General features: G+C 40.9%; 1 protein-coding gene across 3 annotated transcripts in view; it reads left to right on the top strand.

Moving 5' to 3' along the window:
• The window catches only part of RAD50 (RAD50 double strand break repair protein), a 73,750-nt gene that overhangs the window by 15,241 nt on the left and 34,570 nt on the right, over positions 1–23,939 (top strand). For all 3 annotated transcript variants that reach the window (XR_008793897.1, XM_056124848.1, XM_056124847.1), the window contains exons 4-13: positions 537–722; positions 1,727–1,931; positions 8,498–8,626; positions 9,215–9,380; positions 11,515–11,708; positions 12,072–12,278; positions 16,487–16,669; positions 17,200–17,357; positions 20,997–21,172; positions 22,510–22,747. Coding sequence is in view for 2 of the 3 variants with exons in the window: in XM_056124848.1 (XP_055980823.1) it covers positions 537–722; positions 1,727–1,931; positions 8,498–8,626; positions 9,215–9,380; positions 11,515–11,708; positions 12,072–12,278; positions 16,487–16,669; positions 17,200–17,357; positions 20,997–21,172; positions 22,510–22,747 (1,842 nt within the window). In the remaining variant the exon portion in view is untranslated. The remainder of the gene's footprint in view (positions 1–536; positions 723–1,726; positions 1,932–8,497; positions 8,627–9,214; positions 9,381–11,514; positions 11,709–12,071; positions 12,279–16,486; positions 16,670–17,199; positions 17,358–20,996; positions 21,173–22,509; positions 22,748–23,939) is intronic.

Genomic DNA, 23,939 nt, shown 5'->3' on the forward strand with positions numbered 1-23,939 from the left:
CAGAAGAGTGAGGGGACTTGGGTGAGAATGCCTCTGAAGAAGTGCTCAGGGGGCACTGGGGTCAGTCCTTGCGGTACTTGACCAGCTAGGCTGGGAGTTCAATGCTAGGGCCTGAGGAGGCAGTGCAGCTCAGACCCTGCAGTGCTGGGAACCACTAAGACCTCCTGACAGTGCAGGGGCTTCAGGGACCGTAATGAGCAACACTTGGGATGCCATATGGTGCTAGCTTGCATTCTAATCACTGCTATCTCCCCGTGTGCCTCCTTCCTTTGGGAGTTTTTGGGGTGATACCTGACTGTGATTGGGACTTATTCCTGCTTAGGGATTACTCCTGGTGGTGTTCAGAGGATCATAGGTGGTGCTGGGAATCAAATCTTGGTTGGTCACATAAGGCAAGTTCCTTAGCCCCTGTACTATCTCTCCAACTCTCCTCCCTGCGCCCCCCCCCCCCCCCCAAGAGCAAGTACAGAATGAAGGATTTAAAAACTTATATAATAGATTCAACTAAAAAAATTCTTTGTTTCCATTTTCTACAGGCATGGTGAAAAGGTCAGTATCAGCTCTAAGTGTGCAGAAATTGACCGAGAGATGATCAGTTCCCTAGGGGTGTCCAAGTCTGTATTAAATAATGTCATTTTCTGCCACCAAGAAGATTCTAATTGGCCTTTAAGTGAAGGAAAGGCTTTGAAGCAAAAATTTGATGAGATTTTTTCAGCAACAAGGTTTGTAACCTTTCATTAGACTTTGTAGCCCATTATATGATGGTTGTAATTTGGATGTTTTTTTTTTCTTCTTTTTTGAGTGGGAAGTGGTGGGATGGGGGGCACACCCAGCAGTGTTCAGAGATTACTCCTAGATCTGCACTCAGGGTTCACTCCCGGTAATGCTTGGAGGCCCACTGAGGGTGCCAAGGATTGAACCCAGGTTGGCCATGTGCAAGGCCAACTATCCATCTCTCTGGTCCCACTTTTTTTTTGTTAACCAGATTTTAAAGCAAGAAAGTCATCAATTAATACTGCTTACCCAGTAGCAACCCCTGAGTAGTTTTATTTCCTGTGATAGGTTTATTTATCTGGTTGAAAGTATAAATATATCATTTTCACTTAACCATGCTTATGTTTTGTAAGTTTCTGTGGCATTGTCCTCCCATTGTTCGTTGATTTGCTCGAGCAGGCCCAGTAACGTCTCCATTGTGAGACTTGTTACTGTGCTTGGCATATTGAATATGTCACGGGTAGCTTGTCAGGCTTTGCTGTGCAGGCAAGATACTCTCGGTAGCTTGCCAGGCTCTCCGAGAGGGGCGGAGGAATTGAACCCGGCTTGGCCAGGCTGGTTGCATGCAAGGCAAACACCCTACCGCTGTGCTATTGCTCCAGTCCATGTTTGTAAGTTACTAAAAGCTTTTTTATAAATTAATCTTTGGATTTTTTTTTTTGGGGGGGGGGGTTTGGGTTTGGTTTTGGGCCTTACCCGGCAGTGCTTAAGGCTTATTCCTGGCTCTTTGCTCAGGGATTGGTCCTGGTGGAGCCCAGGGGACCAGATGAAGATACTGGGGGTCAAACTCAGATTGGCCACGTACAAGGCAAGCAACCCAAGCACCCTACCTGCTGTACCATCAGTCGTAGCCCCTGTAAATGGAATCTTAATGACTGCATAATATTCCATCATTGTATGAGTATACTATAATTTGCTTAGCCATAAATTTAATTGTTTCTTCTCTTGAAAGGTACATTAAAGCCTTGGAAACACTTCGACAAGTGCGCCAGACACAAGGTCAGAAAGTAAAAGAATGTCAAACAGAACTAAAATATCTGAAGCAAAATAAGGAAAAAGCTTGTGAGATTCGTGATCAAATCACTAATAAGGAAGCCCAGCTAGCATCTTCAAAGGAAATTGTGAAATCCTATGAGAATGAACTTGACCCATTAAAGGTAAAATGGTTTCTTGCATGTAAAGTGAAATTTACATTTTTACCATAGTAGGTAGCTCTCATGCCTAAAGCACTTTTTTTTTTCAACTCTGGCTTCAGAAATATCACTTGTCACTTGTATTACTTGTCATCCCCTTGGTCATCAATTTGCTCAAGCAGGCGCCAGTAACATCTCCATTTGTCCCTGTCACGTGCTGGTATAGCCTGCTCGCTCCAGGAACACAAAGAGCCTCAAACCGTTTGTTCAGGTTTTTTTTTTTTTTAATTTAATTTTTATTAGTGAAACACCATGAGGTACAGTTGTAGATTTACAAACTTTTGTGCTTGCGTTTCAGTTGGGTTACAATGATCGAGTACCCATCCCTCCACTAGTGCCCATTCACCACCAATGATCCCAGTAACCCTCCCACCCCCAACCCCATATTCCCTGCCCCACCTCTATGGCAGGGCATTCCCTTAAAGCACTTTATTTTTATGTGAATTTGAATGGTGTATCTATTTCTTGAAAAAAGTTACTAAAGATTACATAATCTTATGGTTAATGACATACGTGTGTGTGTGTATATATATATATATGTATACGTATATATGTATATCAAATAATTATTCTTAAATACCCAGAGAATTTAAGTTTTGAGAATTAACCAATTTATAATACCATGCTAAATTAGTAATATAAGACACTGGTTATTAAACATCTATTCAATATACTCCCAAATGTATCCAAGCAACAGTTTTTTTGGAGAGTACCTATGGAATGCTTGTGTACTCAAACATTCACTTGTATACTGGTACAATAAAGCAAAACAGGATTGTGATGCTAGGGTGTAGCTCAGCAGTAGCACAAACTTGATTTACATGTGTGAGGCCCTGGATTCAATCTCTGGTCCCACGAAAACAACCAGACAAAATCAGAATTGTATGAGGTAGAACCTATGTTAAATAAATCAGGGTAAAAGATTTGAGTTAAAAAATGCAGTAAGGGCTGGAGCGATAGAACAGTGGGTAGGATGTTTGCCTTGCATGCAGCCGACCTGGGCTCGATTCTCAGCATCCCATATGGTCCCTCAAGCACTGCCAGGAGTAATTCCTGAGTATATGAGCCAAGAGTGACCTCTGTGCATTGTGGGGTGTAACCCAAAAAGAAAAAAAAAGGAGTAAGATTATTAAGAGCTGGTTTGGTTTAGAGGTAAGTTCAATAGAAATAAGGGTGACAACATATATTTTAAGTTGTCCTGATAATGTGAATGTAGGGACCAAGGTCACTACCAAAATACTGGAAACATCTTCAGGAGCAGCCTTTTTGGAATGATGGTTATCACATGTAAGACAAGAGCTGTCAAAGCTCTAAAGAAGCAAGAAACAGGTATGCAGGACTTTGTGACTGAGAACTCTGGGTTCAGTGTGACAGGGAATCGAAAGCCTCTGCCCATATCCCCCTGTCTCAGGCAACTCAACAGTCACGTCCATAAGACACCTCTGGCTGGTGCCAGATAATTTCATCACTGGCCACGATCCAGATAGCATGCCTTTCTTTCCTGAAAGGGAGCATAACATGATGCTTGCCATAACCATGCTGCTGGACCCTGCGCCAGGCTGTTTCACTCGGGGTGCCCTGTAGGGGCCGGATGAAACCCCCTCCCCGCCCCAAGGGACCCAGCATCAGCAGCTGAAAACCTCCAGAACTCAACCTCTGCCACGGCTCACGGCCAATTCTCCACACGTTCGGGCTGAGCCTCACCCACGAGTAAACCTATTCCTGGACAATTCATACCACACACCCTACCCATACTCCAAGAGTACCAGACCACATTTGATGGAGTTCAGAGTAGGAGGCAACCAATCTTAGAGGGGAAAATTTTTTTTTACAGATATATATATATATTAAAGCAGACAAGGCTCAACGTCTAACAACATGTTAATGATCTCTTATAAAGGGGCTTAATGGCTCCTGGGTGAAATACAACAGTCTTCACCCTCTTTCCTCTAAGGATGTTTTTTTTGTAGCATTTTCAGTGGTTTTTCATAACAAACAATACAAAATATATTATTTCGGTTCTGCTTTGGGCCAGGGATGGGGGTTTGGGATGGAAACACCCAAAATATGGTGGTGGGAAGGTGTAATGGTGGTACAGTTGGTGTTTGAATATTTAATGTAATGAAATATTGTGAACTACTTTATAAAATAAGTTATAAAAATAAAAAAGAAGCAAGGAAGAGAATTTATATCTAAGGTGGTCAGAACAGATTTTGTAAGATTGATTGTAGGGTATTAGGTAATCATAAATGGGTCAATAGTAAGAGCCATAAGAAAAATGAAATGTGAACTTTTAAGTTTTATGAAGGAAATCCAAATGCTTGAAATGGAACAATATATAAAAAATAATAGGACTAAGTGATAATACCTGGTATATATTATTTCTGGTAGTCTAGCCCATGCTTATAGCAAAAGATGAAATATTTATTTATTCATGTTTAATTTGGGCTGGAGCAATAATAGAGTGGGTAGGGTGTTTGCCTTGCATGCCGCCAACATGGCCGACCTGAGTTCGATTCCTCCGCCCCGCTCGGAAAGCCCAACAATCTACCGAGAGGCAAAGCCTGGCAAGCTACTCATGGCATATTCAATATGCCAAACACAGTAACAAGTCTCACAGTGTTACTGGGCCCACTCGAGCAAATCGATGAACAACGGGAGGACAGTGACAGTGATGTTTAATTTAGACTATTTCTGAAAGAGTTTAACATTATTCTCTTTATCCTCTGTGTGCCACATGGCTAGTGGTTTGGTAAATATTTGTTAAGTGGATGATTTCAGAAGTTCTGATTTTAGCTCTGACATGAGAATTTTTTCCTTCGTAGAATCTAGACAATTTAATTTGAAACCCACATTGTAATTCATGTTTTCTCATTTTTACAGATTCCTTTTCAGAAATTTTTTCATAAACTTAATTTATTTCCAGACTATAAGCATCCTGTATTGACCATGGCGCACTTATCTTATTTTCTTTTTGGCCTTTATGGAAATTACTTCAGAAATTTGTTATCAAGTTCAAAAATACCCTCTAGTTGTCTTATTTTTCCATACTAATAGCACAACCACCCTCTTTTGGGGGGGGGGATGTGGTGGGGGAGTCTCATATCACACTAATGTCTAAGTTTCATATACTCAACTATTTTTGTTATCACTAAATTTGTCTTAACTCCTTATATTAGGTTGTATGATTTGGGGATGGGAGCCAAAACGCTAATGTCAGCAGAAATCCATAGGATCTGGTGACTGTTAAGATTTATAAAATAGGGCCAGAGTAGATAGTACAGTGGTAGGGTGCTTGCTTTGCCCAAGGCTGACTTGGGTTTGATCTCTGGCACCACATAATGGTCCCTCCAAGCCCACTGAGTAATCCCTAGTCACAGATTCAGGAGTAAGTCTTGAGCACCACATAGTGTGGTACTGCAAAACAAAACAACAACAAAATATTTACAGAATGAAGTAGCTAGAAATGTCACAGAAGATCCAAGACCAATTAGTGTAATGTTACCCACAGGCAAAGAAAACACTGGTTAGAGAGAAGCCAAGATGTATATTACCCTCAGCTGAGTTGTTAAAAATTCAGTCAGTCCAAATTATGTTTAAAAGGTATATTCTGGGGCTGTAGAAATAGCTTAAAGGACTGGAGTGCATGTTGGTACCCTAGTGTGACACCCAGCACTGTATGGTTCCCCAAGTACTGACTGAGTGTCTAGTATGGCTCCAAAACAAAAACCAAAAACTATCTTCTGAACATGAATTTTTTCCTGCATAAATGATGTGAATGGTCTCATTTGATGAGGGTCTGTTGTATGCCAGTCATTGATCCAAATGCTTTAAGATGTATAGGAGCCAGGAATGTGGCTCAAGTGCTAAAGCACATTTCTTGATGTATGAATCCCTGGGTTTAATTTCTCTCACCAAGTGGCCTTTCTCCCTATCCCATTCATCTTGCCCCAGGCATTGCTGGGAATGGCCACCACAGCAGGTTTTAAAAAATATGTCTTATAAGCCCCATGATAATCCTGTCAGGTTCTTAATTAGAAAACTGAGCATTAATGTTCACATGTAAAGTGAGGATTTGAATCAAGACTGCTCATTCTTAGGCCATGCTTTTTAAATTTTGTTTTGGAGCCACTCGAAATTACTCCAGGTAGTGTTTGTGGGTCCATATGGAATTCCAAGGATTGAACTCTGGTCAACTACATACAAGGCAAGCACCTAAGCCACTGAACTATCTCATCGGCCCCAAGGCCATGCTCTTTTAACATTAGATTTATTGCTGTATAATAGTACACCTAGTAAAATGAACTTTGTTAAGAGAGTATAACTTGAGGGGTTTAGACAAATGGTTAAAATAGCATAACCACATAATCATTTGTTTCCCCAAAGAGTTCTTTTTGGTTTCTTTGTAGTCAGTTTTTTTCCCTCAATTTCTAGCCCTTAGTAACCACTGGTTTGTTTTCTGATATAATAGTTATGTCATTTTCAGAATGTGACAAATGGAATCAGAGAATAGGTAGCCTTTTGTGTCTAGTTTCTTAGTATAATATATGTTACATGTAGGAATGGTTGATTGTCTTTTATTGTGTAGTGTATTATATGTATAATATATCACAGTTCATTTATTTCTGATTAATGGACATTAGATTGTTCTTATAACTATGACAGGTAAAACTGCAATAGCCTTCTGTGCATAGGTCTTTGTTTTGAGAGGAAACCATCTCTCTTGGTTAACTCCCTGGTAGTATGGTGCAGGTTGTGTGGTTAAGAGTACTCTTAGGAGCTGCCAAACTATTTCAAAAGAGACTGTACCATTTTGTAATTCTGCGAAAACTCTAAGAGTACATTGGCCGCCTGCTCCCCCTTGGCGAATCGGTGGCTGCCATCCGCCATAGGCCATTGCACTGTCAGGTTTGGGCCCGCAGTGACGAGACATGCAAGGCTTCACGGGATGGGGGTGGACCCAGCCCTTTCCTCCACACCCCCAAGAGACCCCGAGTCACCATCCATGAACAGCCTCTCTGGCTTCTGATCAAGCTGCTTAACGGCCATGATCCCAGAGACTCAGAAACAAATCTCGGAACCCAGCAGGTTTTGGCAGAAATCCCTCCAGATTTAAGTGTTAAAATTTCAGAATTTCAAAATCGCGCAGCCACTACTGCAGCCATGCGATATCTTGTTATTCTTAACCAGCAATAGAAAACAAATTGTCTACTGTTGTCTTTTTAGCAGATCTGAGTGTTGGGGTAAAATTCCAAATAATAATGGTGGGTCTGGTGTCAAAATTTTGAATGTAATCAGCTAATCAATGGCCGAATGAACAGCAGCTTGACCAGGAGCCAGAAAGGCCGTTCATGGGTAGTAACTCGGGGTCTCATTGGGACGGGGAGGAAAGGGCTGGCTCCAGCCCCATCCCGTGAGGCCCCACGTGTCTCGTCACTAAGGGCCCAAACCTAACTGTCCAGTGGCCTCTGGAAGAGGGCGGCCACCAAGCAGCCTAGGGGGAGCAGGCAGAGGGACAACACCCTTTCCACCCTTATCCCCTATGACAGTAACCTACTGCGGGGTCCAGACGCTTTTCTGCCAAAAGCCCGTGGGTTCCGAGATTTGTTTCCGAGTCTCTGGGATCATGGCCGTTAAGCAGCTTGATCAGGAGCCAGAGAGGCTGTTCATGGGTGGCGACTTGGGGTCTTGTGGGGGTGTAGAGGAAGGGGCTGGGTCCACCCCCATTCGTGAGGCCTTGCGTGTCTCGTCACTATGAGCCCAAACCTGACTGTGCAGTGGCCTCTAGAGGATGGCTGCCACCGGGCTACCAGGGGAACAGGCCAAGGCACGAAACCTTTTTCTACCTGGGTTGGCCCAGTGCTAGTGACCTACTGCAGGGACTGGATGCCATTTCTGCCAAAAGCCGTTGGGTTTTGAGATTTGTTTCTGAGTCTCTGGGATCATGGCCATTAAGCAGTCCAATCAGGAACCAGAGACGCCATGCCTCCAATTATATAACTGAGCTGGAGATGTTTTGTGGGTGTGTCTCCCACATATCTAACTTTTGGCTGTTTACTTTCTTGGTAACTTTGCCCCAAGTTTTTGGGGAATGGCCAAAGGCACAGCAGCAATTTTGGGGTATCTGGAAGTTTGAGGCGCCATTAGACTGCTGATGCACTCGCCTCACAGGTACAGATTGATCTGCTGGCGGCACCATACCCCCATGTGGGTATATATTTTGTATGACTAGGATTGATTCCTAGAGCCACATGGTCCCCCAGCACAAAGCCAGGAGTAGCATCAACAGCTATGTCCCCCAAAGCTCAGGGCTTACTCTTGGCTCTGCACTAAGGAATTATTCCTCGCGATGTTCTGGGGACCATATGAGATGCCAGAGAATGAACCTGGGTCAGGCGCTTGCAAGGTAAATGCCCTTGCTCTGTACTATCACGGGCACATTTTATCTCTTCATTTGCATTGTATTTATTTTCATTATACTGCAGTGTAAATTTTGGGAGATTTGATTTCTGTAACATGTTTATTTTTAGAATCGTCTGAAAGAAATTGAACAAAATCTCTCTAAAATAATGAGACTTGACAATGAAATTAAAGCCTTGGAGAGCCGAAAGAAGCAGATGGAGAAAGATAATAGAGAACTTGAACAGAAAATGGAAAAGGTTTGTGGTGGTTGAATTTTATTCTACTTAAAAAAAATTTGAGATTGGGGCTGGAGCAATAGCACAGCAAGTAGGGTATTTGCCTTACACGTGGCCGACCGACCTGGGCATCCTATATGGTCTCCTGAGTACTGCCAGAGGTGATTCCTGAGTGCAGAGCCAGGAATAACCCCTGTGCATCGCCAGGTGTGACTCAAAAAGAAAAAAAAATTGAGATTATTGAAATAAAAGTCATTTTTTTTTCTTTTTGGGTCACACCTGGCTATGCACAGGGGTCACTCCTGGCTCTGTACTCAGGAGTTACTCCTGGCGGTGCTCAGGGGATCATATGGGATGCTGGGAATCGAACCCGGGTCGGCCGCATGCAAGGCAAACGCCCTACCCGCTGTACTATCTCTCCAACCCCGAAATAAGTCATTTTAACCTATTTTGCCATTGAAATTTTGAAGGGGGGGGGGAGCAAATTATGTTGTTTATGTTATTTTGATGTCTGAGTAAAATGAAGACCATTTTTTAATGAAGGCTTGATTTACATTTTATATCTCAAAATGGCATCTTGACAAAACTTTTTCTTCTGATTTTATATAGGTTTTTCAAGGAACTGATGAGCAGCTAAATGATTTATATCTCAATCACCAAAGAACAGTGAGAGAGAAAGAAAAGAGACTGGTAGATTGTCAGCGTGAACTGGAAAAATTAAATAAAGAATCTAGGCTTTTCAATCAAGAAAAATCAGAACTACTTGTTGAACAGGGTATGACACTTTTTTTTTTCCTTACTATAATACGTTTTTTTTTACATGATTGAAGAATTTCCAGGAAATTCTTCTATTTGCTTAAAAATCATTTTTGAAACAGCATGGAGGACAGATCAGTGATTATTAGGGTAACTTTATAGGAGGACAGCCAAGAGGAAGGCTGTTGTAGTTATACAAGGAAAAAGAAGGGTGCTTGTGGTATTAGACTTGTTCAGTTTCTTTTCTATCTTTATAAATGTATAAATATTCTCAGGTAATAAAAATATTTGGAACTTACTGTATATGTATGTGTTTTTGCACAAGTAAAATGTAACTACAAGTAAGATTGAGGAAATCTAAGTAAGGTTAGTGGATTGTTACCAGTGTCAATATCCTGGTTGTTTTTACTTTATTATAGTTTTGTAAAGTGTTGGTATAAGAACAGTTTTTTCCTACTCAACAATTGTCATAGCATATAAGTGGTTTTTTTTTCCACACCAATCCATTCTGTAATTCTTGGTAGCACAGACACTTGTTAACACTGTCACTAACTGCCTAGATTCTACAAATTATGGACTTAGTCCCAGAAGTCTGATCCCCATATCAGATGCCAGTCACAAATCCTAGGATATGTCACCTGTACTTATGGTCAGCCTGTTATAAATGGGGATTCCCACAATTCCTTTTTTAAATGCAGTAATTTGCTATAAATTGCTTGGCAAAACTTAGAAATACTTATCATTACTAGTTTATTTTAAAGGCTTCAGCTATAGAATAGCCAAATGAAAAAGATATATAAGGGGAAGAGGCATCAAGCTTCTAACTAATTCTCCCCCCAGTACTACACATTATGTTCGATCTGGAAGCTCTCTGAACCCATTTTAAGATCTTTTTTGGCAGGGGGTTGAGGGACTGAGCTAGTGCTCAGACTCACACCTGGCTAGTGGTGCTGAGGGATTACACCTGACTCTGTGCTCAGGGATCACTCCTGGCATGGTTTGAGGAACCATATTGGGTGCTGGAGGATCGAACACGTGTCATTCATGTGTAAGGCAAACACTCTATCTGCTGTACTATCCAACCCTGTTTAAGAATTTTTTGAGTGTGTGTGTGTGTGTGTGTGTGTGTGTGTGTGTGTGTGTGTGTGAAGCTGCATCACACATATATATGTGTATGTGTGTGTATGTGTGCATATGTATGTGTATACACATATATATATACACACACACATATATATACACACATATATATATATAGGCTGGAGCGATAGCGCAGCGGGTAGGGCGTTTGCCTTGCAAGCGTCCAACATGGCCGACCCGAGTTCAATTCCTCTGCCCTCAGAGAGCCTGGCAAGCTACCGAGAGTATCTCGCCCTCACGGCAAAGCCTGGCAAGCTACCCGTGATGTGTTCGATATGCCAAAACACAGTAACAGTTATCACAATGGAGACGTTACTGGGCCCACTCGAGCAAATCGATGAACAACGGGAGGACAGTGACATGTATGTACATATATATATATACATATATACATATATATATACACACACACACACACACATATATATACACACACACAGTTGATTAAATCATTAAAGCTAATGCTGTTGGATCATTGCTTAAATTAGCTCAGTCCCTAGCTCCTCCCCGAGTTGTGGGACTGGATACTAAAAATTTCTACTATTTAATCACATAAATTGGTTCCTCTGACAATCAGCTCCCAGACTCTATAAGCATCAGCTCATTAGAATCAATTCAGTTATAATTAAAAGTGACTCAGAACAGAAGATGCTCCTTTTACCCCATCACTCAAGGAACAAGATTTCTCATATCCCAGTATCAGATGCAAATTGGGCAAAGATATGTGATCTTGTGATGTTGTATCTTACAGCTATGTGTGACTTTACTCAGAATTTTGAGGGAATGGGGCAGGGGGGTGGGGTGGTTGGGCCACAACTCTGTTGCTCTAGATTTACCCCCAGCTCTGTGCTTAGGGATCACTCCTTACAGTGCTTAGGGGACCATATGCTGGGAACAACTAGGGTTGGACATGTGCAAGGCAACTGCCTTAAGCCATATATTGATCACCACAATTACCTCAATTTTTCAAAAATTGTCTGAAAAAAATTTATTATGGTTATGTTTTTTAAAAGGTCGTTTACAGCTACAAGCAGATCGCCATCAAGAACATATCCGAGCTAGAGATTCATTAATTCAGTCTTTGTCAACACAACTAGAATTAGATGGTTTTGAGCGAGGACCATTCAGTGAAAGACAGATTAAAAATTTTCACAAACTTGTGAGAGAGAGGCAAGAAAGTGAAACAGAAGCTGCCAGACAACTGATGGTAAATATTGTTGCTTTCTCTTGTTTGTGGGAGATCTTCTGTAGTTGAATTGTTTTTAGGTGGACTTGATCTTATTTTTGAATTAGTATTGGGATATGATCTGCTTTAAAGTGAAAAATCTTTATGGATATAAATAACATGAAGTTTCTAAGGATAAGAATATCAAAAGTGCATGTCTACATTTGATTTTAACTTAGTTAATCGTAGAGAAAATTTTGTACAAAGTCAGTTATAATTTCTGGAAAATGTTAAACTTCTCATGCTTTCCTATTATTCTGAGTGTATATGTTTCTATTTCATGAAGTTTTTTTTAATTGTTTGGTAAAAAAGTTTATAATCCCCATTTCTTGCATATGTATTTAGAATGATTTTGCAGAAAAAGAGGCACTGAAACAAAAGCAGATAGATGATATAAGGGATAAGAAAACTGGATTGGGAAGAATAATTGAGTTAAAATCAGAAATCTTGAATAAGAAGCAGAATGAATTGAAAAACGTGAAATATGAATTACAGCAGTTGGAAGGATCTTCAGACAGGATTCTTGAACTGGACCGGGAGCTTACGAAAGCTGTAAGATATTTTTTGAGTGTTGTAATAATTCTATGGTTTAAGAAATTTAAAACTTGAATTCTGTATTTATCTGCTGCTAACACTAAGGCTGTTGTTTTAATAAAAATGCCAACCCTGTATTTGAGTATCATAAAATTAGTTCATCTGAATATCTTGTCACTCAGCTGATTGAGGGACTTGGTAGACTAAAAATTAGAATCTGAACATTGGAATTTTTTTTTTAATTAATGTTTATCTCAGTAGTACAGTCCTGCTGGTTTTCCATTGGGACAGAACCTTGCATTCATACAGGTAGCGTGTGAAGAGACAAGCCAGTATATTAATGAGTACTGATGGCAAGTTCTTCAGGTGTTCGGGTCTGACCTTGTCTGGACCAGGTGCTGTTCGCTTCTTTTACAAAATGCGTGTCGGATTTTGGAAGGGAGAACATTGGGAACGACATATCTATCCTGCGGAATTTGGTCTGTGGCTATCGAATTTGGTGGACGTGGCTATCGAAGAGATCTGAGTAGAAGTCATAGATAATCTTCTCCATTGCCCTTCTGGAAGATATGATAGATCCATCAGGACGTCGGAGGGCAGTCATCTTGGTCCTGTAGTTGGCGAAGGACAGGCGGGCATTGCGAATGCTTTTCCTGGCTTCTGCCACATCTGCCAGCACTGCTGCTCTTCTCTCTTTGAGGTCTTCCTCTATTGCTTCCCTGTACTCCTTTGTGGATCCGAAGTTTGCTTGTGGTTGACTGAGGCTTGCACCAAGCCATGTTGGTGAATGAGCTCAAGAGTTTTCGAAGACAGGCGTCTTTTAGTGGCTATCTCTCTCTCGGTGTTCCTCGAACAATCATGGAGGTGCTGAACCAGTGGATCATATTCTTCATCAATGTTGTCAATGACGGCATCTTCCCATGTTGCAGCAATAGTGCCAAAGAGCTCCCAGTTGTTTGTTGTTCTGGCAGTTCTCTTCTTAAACTTTGTAGCCCTTTCTCCCTGCTCTGTGAAGTAGAATTTTGCACGAAGGAGACGGTGGTCTGATCCCATTTGGAATTTTGGGACAATAGCAACATCGGTCAGGCAAAACAGTCAATTGAATAGGATGTGGTCAATTTCGTTGTGGAACTGTCCACTGGGAGACTCCTGTGTCCAACGTTTAAATTTGGCCTTCTGAAACTGTAAGTTACCATGGACGGTCTTGGTCGACATGATGAACTCAGACAATTTCTCACCCTGTTCCATTCTATGCCATGGGTCTCTATGTGGAGTTCTTCGGCTGATCCTCTAAATCCTATCTTGGCATTAAAATAACTGACAGTGATCTTGTAGAAGGTGTGGTCTTCTTTATAGAACTTTTCCAGCTCCACGTAGAACTTCTCAATTTCTCCTTCATCATAATTGGATGTTGGTGCATAGACAACGAAGATAGAAACTGCCGGCAGTTAGTCACATCTATTCAAGTGTAATTGTCCGATTTGGGTTGTTAGGCATTCGAATGAGTCAATGCTCATGACCAAGGTCTTGTTGACAAGGACACCGACACCACTGACGCCTCTTTTGTATTACCGTACAAGAAGGGAGACATCCACGACATTGGCAGCTATCACCCAATCTGCCTATTGTCTGTCGTCTACAAGCTGTTCACTCGAGTCATCCTGAATAGGATTGGCAGAACACTAGATGAAGGACAACCATGTGAGCAAGCCGGATTCCTAAAAGGATTCAGCATGATCGACCATATCCACACGATAACCAAGCTCATTGAGGTTTCTCAGGAATTCAAGATGCCACTCTGTCTAATGTTCATTGATTTAAAAAAGGCCTTTGATTCTGTTGAGACTGAAGCAGTCATCGAAGCCCTAGCCAAACAAGGCGTTCAGACTCAATACATCAGGATCTTCTGTGAGCTGTATTACGGATTCACTACCAGGATCTCACCATTCTACAAAGAAGTGATTATCCATGTCAAGAAAGGGGTTCAGCAGGGTTATACCATTTCACTGAAAATCTTCAGTGCCACCCTCGAGAACGTCATGCGATGACTGGAATGGGAAGGAATGGGAGTGAAGATAGATGGTCGGCAACTACACCACCTCTGCTTTGCTGATGACATCGTTCTAATAACACCAAACATTAGCCTAGCGGCACAAATGCTGGCCGACTTCGACTTTGATTGTGGAAAGGTTGGACTACAGCAGAATCTCACGAAGACAGTGTTTATGAGAAATGGTCTCATTCCTGACATTCCATTTGCTCTCAACGGAACGAATATCTCCAAGTGCAACAGTTATGTGTACCTAGGTCAAGAACTTAACATGACGAATGACCTGGGACCTGAGTTGTGCAGGAGGAAGAGAGCGGCCTGGAATACCTTCAGGACTGTCAAAGAAATAGCTAAGAGGACGAATAACCTCCGGCTCCGGGCACATATCTTCAATTCCACTGTTCTTCCTGCATTAACATACACCTCAGAGACCTGGGTCCTATGAAAACAGGATGAGAACGCTATTTGGGTCTCGCAAAGAAGAATCGAAAGAGCTATGCTTGGGGTATCACGCTTCACTCAAATGAGAGAAAGAATCCAGAGTTCTGACCTCCATTGTTGATCAAGAGTCAGGGATGCTGTCTCGTTTGTCAAGGTGTCGAAAATCAGATGGGCTGGAAACGTAATGAGATTTGGAGATGACCACTGGACTAGAGCCATTACTGACTGGATTCCACCGGACGTCAAAAGATTGCATGGTCGCCCACCTATGAGATGGTCAAACTTCTTCGTGAAGACCCTGAACCATCGGTTTGAGGCTCTTTGTGTTCCTAGATTGAGCAGATGCCATTGGGCTATACTAGCACGCGACAGGGACGAATGGAGACGTTACTGGCACCTGCTTGAGCAAATTGATGAGTAACTGGATGTCAAGTGATCAAGTTTATCTTAGACCTCCCAAATTAAGATCTTTAAGAATGAATGAAGCATCAAAGTGAGTTCAAACTAGATGCATAATTTTTATGAGTACCTTGGTTATGACTCTCTTACCTGAATTAAAGTATATATGTATATATTTTTTTCTTTCCCTTCTGGCAAAATCTGTAGATTTTGTCATGTTACCATTTTCCCTTTGTATAAACTTTTTTTGGAGGCACAGGGAGCCACACTTAGCAGTACTCAGGAATACTCCTGGCTTTGTGCTCAGGAATCACTTCTAGTGGGGCCATATGGGGTGCTGAGGATAGAACCTGGGTCAGCTGCTTGCAAGGCATATGCCCTACCCAATGTACGATCGCTCTGACCACTGTATAAACTTTCTTAGCCCTTCTCTTCTTTGTATGAATTTCCAAGTTGTTTTTTTTTTCGTATCTTCACAATCAAAGTAAGCATCCAAAAGCTTGGCAAATCTTCCTTTGATCCCACTTTGATAATCTAAATAAATATTTCTTCCTCTTTTTACTGTTATTCTGTATACATCGTTTTTGTCACATTATTATTATTACTATTATTATTACTGGTTTGGGGCCACACCCAGCAGTGCTTAGGGGTTACTCCTGGCTCTGTGCTCAGAAATTATTTCTGGCAGTGACGGGAGACTATATGGGATGCTGGGGATCAAGCCTGGGACAGTCATGTGCAAGGCAAGTGTCCTACCTGCTGTACTATCGGGTTATTAGCTGGGGAAGTCCTGGTTAGGGACTATACAACACTTTTTAATAGTTTACAAATGTCAGGCAGTATAGTGGATTACATGGGTACTTAACACTTAATAGTTGACTAAAGAGTCATTAATCTTTGATTCTTCCACTCCTCTCGGAGAGCCAGCAAGCTACTGAGAGCATCTCACCCGCACAGCAAAACCTGGCAAGCTACCTGTGACGTATTCGATATGCTAAACACCGTAACAACAAGTCTCACAATGGAGACGTTACTGGGCCCACTTGAGCAAATCAATGAACAGGAGGACAGTGCTACTTAAGGCATATTGCTATTAATTTGTATTTCTCATTTTTCCCTACTGTTAGGTACTTCTGCATCTTTTTAGTAATTCTCTACTGTTACACTATTAACTGTACCATTATTGAGTCTACTTCATAATATTTTCCTTGAATATCTTGGGTTTTTGTACTTTTTTGGATAAAAGGAAACAGTAATATTTTGACTATTCTAGAAAGTAATTGATCTTTAATACACTCACTATTTTAATATGAATATTTTCCATTTGTTTGATAAGGAACATGAGCTAAGCAAAGCTGAGAAAAACAGCAATATAGAAACGTTAAAAACAGAAGTAATAAGCCTTCAAAATGAGAAAACAGATCTAGATAGGATGCTGCGTAAGTTGGACCAGGAGATGGAGCAGTTAAACCATCATACAACAACACGTACCCAGATGGAGATGCTGACTAAAGACAAAGTATGATTTTTTGTTCCAGTTATACTTTCTGGTATATAAAAATGCTTATCTTAAATTCGTAATTGAGTCAATAAAAAGTATTTGTTGGCATTGACTTTGTATTTTAGTGGATAAACTATATTAAATGAACTTCCAAATTTAAAAATTGCTAAGTAACAAAAATAGGAGTATACATAAAAACTGACACACAGTTAATTTTTATAGGATATCAAGCAAAAGTTTTAGTTTTTGTACTGTTTTTTTCTCTTATGACTGAGGACATTCTCTAGACTTAGAATTAAAAAAAAATTTATTCTTAAATAAGTTTATTTTTATTTAATAAGGACCACATGTAGCAATGCTCAGGAGACAATAAGGTGACAAGGATCAAACTCAGAGCAAGTCTTGTGTATGCTGTTATGTCCTTTACCACTTAGTTTTATATTTTATACTTAGAACTTTAATCAATCTGGAGTTCACTTTTGGTTTTGATATAATTTGGAGATAATTAAAGCTTATTTTTTTAAGTTTGGTGTTTTTTCCCCCTATAGGCTGATAAAGATGAACAAATCAGAAAAATAAAATCTAGACACAGTGATGATTTATCTTCATTATTAGGGTATTTTCCTAACAAAAAACAACTTGAAGACTGGCTTCATAGTAAATCAAAAGAAATTAATCAGACAAGAGACAGGCTTGCTAAGTTGAAGTAAGTAATTACAGTATTAAAAGATAAAATATCTCAATTCTTGTTTTCATTTTTAATTGTTTTGAAATAATTCTCACAAGATGACATAATTTGTTAATTGTGTTTGGTTCTCCTCCATTTTACCAGTTAAGTAAAATAGTAACAGTGATGTGGTCCTCTTATTCTTTGAAAGTTTGCAGAACTGAGAGGATTAAAGTTCTTTTCATAGGAAGTGATATCTGTGACTGGATCATGTAAGTACAGAGAGTAAGGTGCTTGCCTTGCACAGGGCCAACCCAGGTTTGATCCCCAACACCCCTCTGATCCTGCCAGAAGTAAGCCCTGAGCAGCACTGAGTGTGGTCCACCCCATGCCCCACCCCCAGCCCCAGAAAAAAAAGAGAAGCCTTAAAACTCTTAGGCGGGATGAGGAGATAGGTTAGAATTCAGGGCCACAATCCTTGCTTATATTCATGGTCCCAGGTTTGATCCTTGGTGTATCATGGGTTTCTGAGCATGGTAAGGGTATTCTGGTGGCTCCAGGTTACAAGTGGCCAGAGTAGTTCCACATCTTCATGCGCTGGCATTGATCCCTCTGGCCCAGTTGCCGGATTATCACCAAGACTCGACCTTAGGCCTTACGTACTATTTGTTTAACCTCCCCAAAAACAAAAATAAAAACTCATAGAGGAAAACATACAGAAAATACTTGATTAACAGTGATCTTTCTTAATTGTAATAAATGGGTAACAAAAGTACAATAAGACTACATCAAAATTTAAAACTATTGTGTGATAAAGTAGACAAGGGTAAAGGCAACCCATTGAATGGGAGAAAATATTTGCAAATTGTAAATCTCATAAGAGGTTAATATCCTAGAACATATAAAGACTCTTAGAACTCAATGGCAAATCAATAAATGGATTGAAAAAAAATAGAACAAAAAAATCTTGGGTAGTTATTTCTCCACAGAAAATATACAGAAACAAGAAGCATATAAAAGATGTTGAATAACACTAATCATAGAAATAAAAACCAAAACTACAATAAGACATCAAGACATCACTTCACACTTTTAGGGTGGTCACTTACAAAAATAATAAAAGAAATAGTAAATGTTAGAAGAAATAGGAATGGTGTTTTTTCCGCTGTTCATGGGAATGTAAAAATAACATGCCATACAAATAGCAGTATGGCTATTTATTAAAAATTTCAAAATTGAACTACTTGTATAATAGAATTCAGATGATCCAGCAGTTCTACTCCTGGGTATATATCACCTCCAGATGTTCAGTTTAAAATAGTTGAAGATAAGATCTTTGAAAAGATATGTGCAGATCTGTGTTCATTGTGGCTTTATTCACAATAGTCCTGAGGTGGAAGCAAACGAAATGTCCGTGGACAAATAAAAGGAAGTTACATATGTTCTATATATGAAAAGGAATGTCAGTCAGCTCTTTTTTGGTCTTAGTTTCTGCACTTATGGCTTACTCCTTGGCTCTCTGCTCCTGGTAGTGCTTTGGAGACCATATCCACTGCTGGATGTCAGACCCAGGTCAGCCACTTGCAAGGCAAGTGCCTTACCCACTGTTCCATCTCCAGCTCCTATTCAACCTGTTTTTTTCTTTTTTTGGTGGGGGGAGGGGGAGGCACACCCTGCAGTGGTCAGGATTTATTCCTAGCTTTGTGCTCAGGGATCACTCCTGACAGGGCTCAGTGGACCATATGTGGAACCTGAGTTGTCTGTGTTTAAGGCAAGCATCCCATCTGCTGTACTATCTCTAGCCGCCCTTATTCAACTTCTTTGGGTTTTTGCTTTTTGTGTCACACCCCATGTTGCTCAGGGGTTACTCCTGGCTCTGCACTCCGGAATTACTCTTGGTGGGGCTCAGGGAACCATATGGGATGCTGGGGATTGAACCTGGGTTGGCTGTGTGCAAGGCAAATGCCCTACCTGCTGTACTATCGCTCTGACCACCTTATTCAACTTTTTATTTATTTATTTTAATGTAGGAGTACTGATATTTATTCAACCATTGATTAAGCGGATTGAACTGGGCATGAACCCCACATTGACTTTTATTTATTTATTTATTTTTAGTTTTAATTGGATATCCGTGAGATAGGCGATTACAAAGCTGTTCATAATTGGGTTTCAGTCATACAATGATCCAGCACTCATCCCTCCACCAGTGGATATTTCCCACCACCATCCCACAACCCTCCACCCCCTTATCCCCAGCCTCCCTCTATGGAAGGCACTTTCCTTTCCTCTCCCTCTCCCTCTCCCCCGCCCCCTCCCTCTTCCTCTCCTTCGCACTCTCCCTCCCCTTTTCCCTTTATGCATTATGGTTTGCAATACAGGTGCTAAGAGGTGATGGTGTTTGTTCAGAGGATTTGGTATTTGTATCAGGATGTAAGGCACGAGTAGCTTTTCAGTTGGACGGCAGCTTAACTGACTGCTGAGGCTTCTGCAAGTAAAGGGAGGTGGGGAGAGGTAGCCCATCCCAACCCTGAGAAAGCCTGGAGATTTGTCACAAAACCGCATACCAGACTTTTCAGCAGATTATATCTTGGTGAGATGATGGAGTCAGGCCGGGGGTATGGCAGTGATTTTGGATAGTGGAAGGAAGTGGCTGCTGGGGGCTCTGCTTGGGTGGGCCACCAGGCCAACCCGGCCTCCTCCGATTTACCTCAGTCTATTTAGCCATGCGCGGGTCCAAGATTAATTGTGGCTTTTGATCTCTTTCGAGATTTATCTATGGGTCTCTGAAATTAGGCCAGTAAATGAGCTTGTATAGCTGAGCCAGGGGTAGTTTGTGGGCATGGCTCTCATACCTAACTTTTGGCCATTTACTTTCTTGGTAAACTTGGTCCCAAGTTGTTGGGGTCCGGCCAAAGGCACAATGGCAATTTTGGGGTGTCACGAAGCCTGAAGGCACCATCAGGCTGCTGATGCACCTAGAGTTTACAAACTTGAAAAATTGAGAAGGCCTGATCTGGAGCTGTGGGTGTGACTAAGTTTGTAGAGTAAATGCCTTTATGCATGATGTGTCCTGGGTTTTATCCTCATCTCTATGTGGCTCTCTCTCACTGCTGGATGTGGCTATTAGCATTTTTAAACAAACAAGCAAACTGACCTGATTGACCTTAAAGTTTGTTTGGATAATCTTTAAAGGTTGAGTGCAGATCAATTACTAGTAAGCAAAATCTACTGATGAGGATATAAGTAGAGGGCAATGATAAGGACGGAGACAAAAAAAAAATTAGAGAGGGTAAGTTATATTGTAGAGAAAGGTTTAAGGGAATTAGGATTATTTTTTTCTCTTTTCTGCCTCCCCCGCCCCCCCCCCCCCCCCACTAGTTCCAGCAAGCAAATTCTTGCTGAGTGGGATCGAAGACCTTGAACTCCCAGAAACCTGGCAAAATTTTGTCTCTGTGCATATTGCTGGGGCAATGCCGAAGTCAAGTTTGGCAAGCAAGTTTGTGTCCTAGGGGGAGATTAAAGACAAAGTAAACTGTTCCGTGACTTATAAAATAAAGTACTTCTTCACTGTAAGCCTTTGTAATACTTTTTGATAGAATTTGTCTTTTTATTCACACATTTCAAACTCATGTCTCAGATTTTAATGTTGCAAACCATATTTGTTCTCATTTTTAGTAAGGAACTAGCTTCAGCTGAGCAAAATAAAAACCATACAAATACTGAGCTAAAAAGAAAGGAAGAGCAGTTATCCACTTATGAAGACAAGCTGTTTGATGTTTGTGGTAGCCAGGATTTTGAAAGTGATTTAGATAGACTTAAAGAAGAAATTGAAAAATCCTCAAAACAACGAGGTAAGTTAGCTGTTGATATCAAGACTCTTGACACTTAAAGATTTTTGTTCATAGCTATGAAGGATGGGAGATTATAAAACTTTGTGCTGGGATGTTAACAAGATCTTATCATACAGATACTTAATCATTTGTTGTAGACCTGAAGCTATTACAGTGTTTATCAGTAAACATAAATGATAAATATTAATGTACAATAGTTTATTATCATGTGTAATAATTTTATCTGTAATAAGTTTTTATAGGTTTATATATATTTTTGTTTGTTTGTTTGTTTTGGGCCACATTTAGCAGTGCTCAGGAAGGGCTTGGAGGACTTTGCGTGGTGCAAGGGATTGAACCCAAATTTGCTGTATGCAAGGCAAGCACCTTCCCCACTCTACTATCTTCTCTGGCCCCAAGATTTAGAACTGTTTTGACAATATTCTCAAAATCAGCAGAATTAAAGTACTGAAAAAAAGTCTAACAATAGGCAGCAAACTTAAAAATAAAAGAAAAACTTTGTTGTGATTCAAATGACATTAAGTTTAAATCCTGGTTCTATAAGGTGCTTGCTGCATGCTGCAGGCAAATAGTTGATACCTTCTTGTAGGTCACATTCTTTTTTTTGGTGGACTATATTTTACTATTAGGGAAGGAGTAAATGAGAAGTTGGTAAAAAACTCATTGAACGGTTTATTGCATACAGTAAGCTCTAAAATTTGATTACACTTTTCTGTGTGTGTCACCAAAAAATAAAATAATTTGTGGTTGTTTGTTTTGGGGAGGGCACACCCAGTGGTGCTCAGGACTTACTTCTGGCTCTGCACTCAGGGATCATGCCTGTCAGTGCTTGGGGGAACCATATGGGGTGCCAGAGATTGAACCTGGGTCAGGCATGTGCAAGGCTGGTGCCCTGTTCACTGTCCTCTCTCTATAACCCCCCCCCCCCCAAGATAATTTGTACAGATCTGTTTTGTGCCTTTTAGGAGATTTTAAATAGGAATTTTTTTGATAGGTTGGGGCGATAGCACAGCGGGTAGGGTGTTTGCCTTGCAAGTGGCCGACCCGGGTTCAGTTCCTCCATCCCTCTCGGAGAGCCTGGCAAGCTACTGAGAGTATCCTGCCCGCACAGTAGAGCCTGGCAAGTTCCCCGTGGTGTATTCCATATGCCAAACACAATAACAACAAGTCTCACAATGGAGATGTTACTGGTGCCCGCTTGAGCAAATTGATGAACAGCAGGTGGATAGTGTTACAGTACTTTACTAAAAAGGATAGTCTTAATCACAGAAAGGGATGTAATCATATTAACAAAATTTTATTTTCTCACTGGGAATAAATTTATTTTCTTAAAATAGCCGTGCTGGCTGGAGCCACAGCAGTTTACTCCCAGTTTATCACTCAGCTCACTGATGAAAACCAATCCTGTTGCCCCGTCTGTCAGAGAGTTTTTCAAACTGAAGCTGAATTACAAGAAGTCATCAGTGATCTGCAGTCTAAGCTGCGACTTGCTCCAGATAAACTCAAGTCAACAGAATCTGAGCTAAAGAAAAAAGAGAAACGGCGTGATGAAATGATGGGACTTGTGCCTATGAGGTAAGAATAGGGATTTATCATTACTATATGGGTAGCAGTAGCACTGTAAAAGGTACCCATCCAATGCCTAGCATAAGTTAGGTATTCATGTAAAGCATGTGTTGAATGAGTAAAAGGTTGCGGAACTTCAGAATCATTATTTTTTTTATATCATAAAGTCACTTAAAAATGTAGGCTTGTTATTTAGTCACAGGGCAAATAGATATAATTTCAATGGCTGTTCCTTTGGTTTTTGGTTGGTTGGTTTTTGGTTTTTAAATTTTTTTCCAATTTCTGAGTCTTACTTGAGAGCATACATTTTGTTTTGGGCCACCCTCAGCTGTGAGCAGGGAGCTACTCCTATCTCAGTACTTTTCCATGGTTCTCTAGAATTATTAGACTTAACTGCTTTCTCAGAGTTTTTTTGTGTGTGGTGGCAATTAGATGACTTCTGTCATCTGAAGGCTTAAAGGTGAGACGGAGGTTCAAGATGTCATACTTATCTGGCAGTGATGACAGCTGACTGTGAGCTTAACTAGGGCTCTCATACAGAATGCCTTCCCATGGTCTTCATGTATGCCTTAGACTTTGCAGCACAGTGGTTGGACTGCCAAAGCAAGTATTTCAAAGGTGAATAATTCCAAGAAACAGAAGTGGAAGCTCCAAGTCTTTTAAGATCTGGGCTCAGAAACCAGTATGGCATCACATTTACCGTTTTGTAGTCAACTTTGTCTCTGTGCCTGCTAACTTTCAGTGAGAAGACATGGATTCCCCATCTTTAGATGGAAGGAGTGTCCATTTATTTGCAGCCAACTTAAAGCCTGTTTTTTAAAAAACTTTCTCCATTCATTTGTTGGTGTAATGTAGGTAGAGGTCCTGGACACACACCTGGTTGTGGGACTTGCACACATTTGATTACAGTGTACCATGTATCTCAAACAGCACTGCCACTGAATCAGCATGTGGGCTGGTGGTGGGGATCAGATACAAAGATGTGGTGTCACTGGGCCCCTGTGTCCAACTTTAATCCACGTATTGTTTTGATTTTTCAAGTGGTAAATTCTGCTTTTTGGGTCACACCTGCCGATGCTCAGGGGTTACTCCTGGCTCATTCACTCAGGAATTACTCCTGGCAGTGCTCGGGGGACCATATGGGATGCTGGGAATCGAACCCAGGCTGACTGCATGCAAAGCAAACACCCTACCCACGGTG

The sequence above is a fragment of the Sorex fumeus genome, unplaced genomic scaffold (assembly GCF_029834395.1).
Source record: "Sorex fumeus unplaced genomic scaffold, SorFum_2.1 ptg000051l, whole genome shotgun sequence".
Taxonomy (NCBI): domain Eukaryota; kingdom Metazoa; phylum Chordata; class Mammalia; order Eulipotyphla; family Soricidae; genus Sorex; species Sorex fumeus.